The sequence below is a fragment of the Sinocyclocheilus rhinocerous genome, unplaced genomic scaffold (genome assembly GCF_001515625.1).
Source record: "Sinocyclocheilus rhinocerous isolate Xijiao unplaced genomic scaffold, SAMN03320098_v1.1 scaffold664, whole genome shotgun sequence".
NCBI lineage: Eukaryota > Metazoa > Chordata > Actinopteri > Cypriniformes > Cyprinidae > Sinocyclocheilus > Sinocyclocheilus rhinocerous.
The window spans coordinates 263,123-269,757 of record NW_015658767.1 but is presented as its reverse complement, the minus strand read 5'-3'; the positions used below and the strand labels follow the sequence as shown (position 1 = coordinate 269,757).

At 40.4% G+C, this 6,635-nt stretch overlaps 1 protein-coding gene across 1 annotated transcript in view; it reads right to left on the bottom strand.

Annotated features, from left to right (window-relative positions):
* Positions 1-6,635, bottom strand: part of LOC107723011 (protein NLRC3-like) — a 26,921-nt gene that overhangs the window by 14,793 nt on the left and 5,493 nt on the right. The window contains exons 2-5 of the mRNA XM_016531512.1: positions 4,373-4,537; positions 4,089-4,115; positions 3,486-3,659; positions 1,236-1,409 (exon numbers count right to left, since the gene is read on the bottom strand). Coding sequence (XP_016386998.1) covers positions 1,236-1,409; positions 3,486-3,659; positions 4,089-4,115; positions 4,373-4,537 — 540 coding nt within the window. The remainder of the gene's footprint in view (positions 1-1,235; positions 1,410-3,485; positions 3,660-4,088; positions 4,116-4,372; positions 4,538-6,635) is intronic.

Genomic DNA, 6,635 nt, shown 5'->3' with positions numbered 1-6,635 from the left:
GTCTTCTGGACGAATCCAGGTCTCAGTCAAGCCCAAGATACTAAGAGTAGACTGAGAAGCAGTGGCCAGAATGAAGTTTGTTGACAGCTGATTGACAATTCCAGAGACCCACAGAAAATGACAGAGGTCTAGCAGAAGAGGTGCAGATAGGATGCAGCTTAGCAAGATTGTGTTGCCGTCTGCGTGTGACGTTAGAGCATTGTTGAGAGAGAACAAGAATGTATTGGAAACATACTACCGCCTATCTGACTCTGCCTGAGAGGTAAGGAAAACAATCTTTTAATGGGAGTAATATTTTATTATACGTATCTGTACTTTTACTCAAGTACTTGATTTGTGTACTTCGCCCACCACTGGTGGATTGTAAAGAAAAAGCAGAAATTAAGTCTGCTTTGTTGACAGCTGACTGAAAATTCCAGAGACCTACAGAGAAAGAAAGAGGTGCAGTAGAGGATGTAGAGATAGGATGCAGGTTAGCAAGATTGTGTTGCCGTCTGCGTGTGACGTTAGAGCATTGTCGAGAGACAACCGGAATGTTTTGGAAACACATGATAGAGGTGGAAAAGAGAGGACAGAAAAGGAGAGTGTGTAAAGGGAAGAAAAATAATACTTATGTGCATTGCCGGTTTCGTTGCTCGGTGAATTCGCGCAGGTAAAGTCGCAGGTCTTTACACTCGTTGGGCTTAACATGAGGAGACTGAACAGGAGGGCTGAACGCTTCCCCTGGCGCTTCCATGTCAGCGCACAGACCTCAAATAAATACACAGTCTAAGACACTAACGTGAAAAAAGCTGTGGCCACCTTCTAATTAGCACAGCCAATAGCCTATTGCAGGGCAATTGCTCAAATCGAAACTACAGTTCGCACTTAAGTGCAGGAAGGAGCAATGCAAATAGCACAGGCTCCTTCTTAGCCAAGGTCACTTATTATAATTACCAGTAAGTGCAATCAAAAATAGAAACTACAACGAAAAAACAAAGTAGAAATAAAAAAGAGAACAAAATATTCCTTCCTAGCAGCAAGTAATAATTTAAACAACAGATCTACAAACAAAGTATTCCAGAAAACACTCACGCGCCGCCATAAAAAAAAATGCTTGATCGGCCTCGATCCCAATCCTTCAGATTGGCTCGGGACATCCCTAGTTTACATGTTTTATTGTCAACACATACACACTTATTTTGCTTTACACCCACATAAACACAGGAAAATGTGAATCTGAATGCCCAACATACTTGAGTTTCTCCAGTTTACAATGTGGATCTTCCAGTAGATCAGAGAGCATCTTCACTCCTGAGTCTCCTGGGTGATTGTAGCTCAGATCCAGCTCTCTCAGGTGTGAGGGGTTTGACCTTAGAGCTGAAGCCAGATAACAACAGCCTTCCTCTGTCACCATACAGCCAGATAATCTACAAAGACACACAAATCACCTTTTACCATCTCTAGTCTAGGTCAGATCAAAGAGTCTCGACAACTTTTCAGGTAATGTCACACAGTATAAAAAGTTTCTCTAGCTGTGGTCAGGCAGCAAGACCCTAGTATGTCTCCTTACAAACTCCAGGCATGACTCCAAGGTAATGTTCTCACAATGTGGACAACAGAATTGCTTGGACAACATACTGATTTATGTCATATACTTTCCAGTATTTGATTACATACATGGCCTACTGTTTATTTAGCAGATTGTTTGTTTTGTCTTTTATTTTATTGTTAATTTTATCCACAGTTTCATCTAGAGCAGTGGATCCCAAACCTGGTCCTGGAGAACCCCCAACAGTACATATTTTGGATGTCTCTCTCAACTGGCACAACCATTTCAGGTCTTGAAGTACCTACTAATGAGCTGATGAGTTGATCAGGTGTGTTTTATTAGGGAAGACATACAAAATGTGCAGAGTTGTGGGTCCTCCAGGACCTGGATTATGAGCGGCTGATCTAGTGTAATGCTTTGCTGTCAAACACAGTTTAGGCATATACTGTACCCAGGGGTTAAACTGGGATTTGTTATGTGTCAGGCTCTGTGGTTCCAGGCTTTTGAGGGGTTTACATGTGTATGCAAAGCCTACAAAGTCTTATATCAACTGACAAACTGTAAAATATAACAAGTTGAGAATGCCCTCTAATATGAACACTAAAATGCTAATCAAAATCATTCTAGTCAGTTCAGTATTCATGAGCTCTCTGAGAAGTGGCTTTATGTGTGCGGGCTTTGAGTGCATGCATACAGTAAACCGACTCTCAGAGAGTGTGTGAGTACTGAACTCAGTACTCTTTTGCTGCTTATTGTGCTTGAATGGTTTAAAATTTTGTGAATGTTTAAACTGGCAAGACTTAAAAACACATGAAGATACATTCCGTCAACTGCTCCGAGTGTCATTGATGCTGAAAGGTTTGTGGGAATTTCTCACATTATAAGCGTGGAACTTGCAGGAATTAGTAAAATTATGAAGTAAATTATAAAGTAAAATTATGCGCAATACCTGCAATCCTGCACCAAAATTCAAGCCCTGAAAATGCTTCAAAACCATAGGCTTTTGCTTCACAGATCTCATCCTGTGGCAAAAAAAAACAGCTAGCCTACATGTTTAGCTAAGTAGTGACTCAGTAGTAGCCTAACTAACACAGAAATAGGCTACCTTATTAAGTACTCTGTAAATGCCCTTCTCTTTGCCTCACTTATGTCTTTAACTTCTAAAACTTTGAGATTGTATCAATGGAAGGAAAATAATTTGCGGCTTACTTACAGTCTTGTATTATACAAGTGCAAAAAACATAAATTAAATGAAACCTTAGATACACCTCATGCCAAAGTGGCAAGAGCATCAACCATCTGATTGCCCTGTCAATGATGCTATTGAACATTTGATGAAGCTCTGACGTAATCTTGTAAACTTTAGGGGCAGACCTAATTAATTATGTGATACAAATGCAACGTGTTTAAATAATTTCTTCAATTAGTAAGAATGAGAAAGGTGTAAAACAAATATAGCCTATATTGTTGAAAATGTACAAAAAAAGTCCACTGATGTGTTACCAGCATAAGCCTATTAAGACACCAACAATATAACAGTACATTTCGGTGTAATTGTACATATATTTACATTATTGTAATCAAGAATTAAGGTCATGCTAATAAAAAAAGGTATCTGTGAAATAAAGGTTAATAATAGAAAATAAGAGCAAACATGAACAAAGACAAACTTGGGTCTGCTGATACATTTCAAGCAGTCAGGACACTGACAAGGACTAATGTAATGCTTTTGTAAGGATAAAAGAAACTCAGATACTTTGATCTTCTGAGACAGACAATACACACACAGTGCATTAACATACAGACATCTGTTTCCAGAAACCTTCATCCACCACTGGATACCTTCCTTGGGCCAAGTGCGTGGACCTTACACTTTCATAACTTAAATTTAAATTTTCTTTAACTTTAACTTTTCTTGTAACTTTCTTACAATCCAAGTAATGTTTTTAAATACCTCAGTATCTCCAGTACACAATTTAGACTCTTCAGTCCAGCACAAAGCAGTTTCACTCCTGAATCCTTCAGGTCATTCTTACTCAGGTCCAGCTCTCTAAGTGAAGAGTTTGATGATTTTAGAGCTGAGACCAAGCATTTGCAGGATTGATCAGTGAGACTGCAGTTGCCCAATCTAAACAAAACAACAACAAAAAGTAAAAGTATCAAATAGGCAGTGTGCTTAAATTTATTTGTATGGTTATATATTTTAAACTATATTTAAATCCTGTTCCAATATATACCTGTCATTAATTATCAAGTGTTCCTGTGTGAACTTCTGACTTAAATGGTCCCTCAATAAACAACACAGAATTCTGCAGCTCACTGATCCTATCCAGTGGTGGCTGCATACTCAGTGACCAGTTTCTCCTTACATGTCTCCCTAAAGTGCAGTGTCATGTGGTGGACTTGGTGGATGAAATGAGGAGGCACACCTAGCCTATAATCTGTAGAACCACCTCTACTGAAGTAGTCTCCTACTCCTTATCTTCTGTTGAATATAGCTTACAACATCCTATGTCTTATGTGCGCATCTTTAATTTCATAAAGCCATTTTTAATACCTCAGTTTCTCCAGTTGACATTGTGAACTATTCAGTCCAACAAAAATCATCTCCACTCCAAAATTCTGAGAAGATGAATTCAAACTTCGAAAGGATTGATCTAAGACAAATCTACACAAAGAACAATGGTCATTTAGCTTTGCAAAAATTCTTCACTGTATTTTCATAATATGTCTAATTACTATGCAGTGGTTGTCCAATGAATTGAAAAGCACAGTGCACTGGCAGACACTGATAGGTCAATGTATTGTGTCAGTACCATGGTACTACTGAATACCACAAACCTCTCCTCTCCATAGTGTAGATTCTCCAGTCCAGTAGACAACAACCTTATTTCTGGACTCTGTAGGTTATTACTTAATTCCAGCTCTCTCAGAGGGGAGTTTGATGATTGTAGAACTGATACCACACTTTTACAGCATTCATCAGTGAGATTGCAGCCTGCAAGTCTGTAACAGAAAGGAAATATAAGCACAAAAGCTGTGGATCAGGCTTGTCCAATCCCAAATATGTCCATTTATGTATTGTGTCACAGAAACGTCTCTAGGTTACGTATGTAACCATGGTTCCCCGAGGGAACGAGACGCTGCGTCGAGATCGCTTTGGGAACGCCCCTGCGTGACCGCGTTCTGAAGCACGTGTCAAATCAGCCCAATGGAGTAGCGAGACGTCACGAGTGGGGTGACGTAAGCACCAGAAAGTATAAAAGCGCATCCGGCAGAGCCGCAGGGGCGTTCCCAAAGCGATCTCGCCGCAACTCGAGTTCCTGAAGGGGAACTGTAGCACGACTATGCAAAAATCCACTATAGTTCAATTATAACTGTGAATATAAACAGTGTTGTATCTATGGTTCCACCCGTGACCTGTTTATTTAACTGAGCTCATCGATGGTTTACCTCATTTCAGTAAACTGCATTCGAAATACCCTACTTAGTTAATTTCAAACAGAATCTAAATCTATGTTTGTTTCTTCCCCAAAAAAAGAGCTGTTTAATAGTTTCTCAGTAAAAGCAAGATATTTAAAATATTTCCATTTTGTGCTTGATTTTGACTGAGAATAATTGAGAGACTCATACATAATCATTGCAAAACCTGCAAATAAGTTGTAATAGGCATTAAATAGCATTAAGAGCTGAAGATTTTTTAAAATATCATTATCTTATTTTTATTCTTATCTTATTTTGCTTAAAGATCCGGGGTTTTTTTTTCATTTATTACCACCCTTTAAAAGCCTAATAAATGTTTCCGAGAAGAAAAAATACAATATGTACAATTTACCCTGATCATTCATTTCAATTCAATTCAAGTTTATTTGTATAGCGCTTTTCACGATACAAATCGTTGCAAAGCAACTTTACAGCAAATTAAGTTTGTACAATATTTAGTGGTAGCTTATCACTGAGACGTCACTACCGGTGAGACTATAGTATAAATAGGCGCCGGGAGAACACATCATCCTTTTCTTCGTCTTCAATGACCGTTTTGTTTGAAGCGTGCATTTCCGTGGTAAGAGTGATCTTTATTCCTTCATTATGGTGAGCACTAGCAAAGCGTTTAGAGGATGTGTGCATCCGTATGGTCGTTATTTGACATCTGATGACACACGCAATCTCTGTGTTTTTTGTTTGCGTGAGGAGCACGCACGCGATGTCCTCGAGAGGGCAATCTGCGTTCACTGCGAGCGTTTTCCAATGAAAAAGCTCTGCTCTCGTTTGTCTCTCTTGTCGAGGAAAGAGGGGCAGCCATTGGCCCCCCGCAATGCAGGACCCGTCGCTGCTGAGGCGCGGAGGAGAATGAGCTCGTGGGGATCGCAGGTGGATCTGGCCGATGAGTTTAAAGAGGGGTTTTCCCCCTTGCGCTCGTCGGCTGTGGACGAGAGTGAGCCGCTGAAGGATAATGTAATTTCATTTAACATCGTCTGATCCAGGGGCCAGTGCTCTGCTGAGTTCGACCCAGGAAGAGCAGGAGATGTCTGAGGAGGGCAAAGAAGCTAAGGCTGAGGCTGAGCCTTCCCAATCCTCCTGCCCTGCGTATGATGAGTTTTGGAAGTTATGGATCGCGCCATGGCGAGGCTTGACTTGCCATGGAAGCGGGCCAAGAAAGTGACGTCACGAGGTTGTCTCGATGAGCGCTATCTTTCTGGCCGTAACCCTCCAGCTCAGATGAGCCTTCCTTTCTTCCTGATCTCCATACAGAGATCGAGAAGGAATGGAAGAGGCCGTCTTCCTCACGCATCCATCGATTTCCAGCATACGAGTTATGCCAACATCGAGGTAATGCATGAAAACAGCTATGAGAAGATGCCCCCCGTAGAAGAGACACTGGCTAGCTATCTCTATGATGTAGCTATCTCTAGGACCTATGATGTATGGTTGGTTCTATGGCTTCATAGTGACCACCTTACTGATGGTTCGAACTAGAGGCTTCCTTGGGTCGCTTCTTGAACGGGACTCCTGTGCGGGAACCATGGTGGGTGAGTACGATCCATTTCTAATATATATATATATATTATATATATATATATATATACAGTATATATATGTGTGT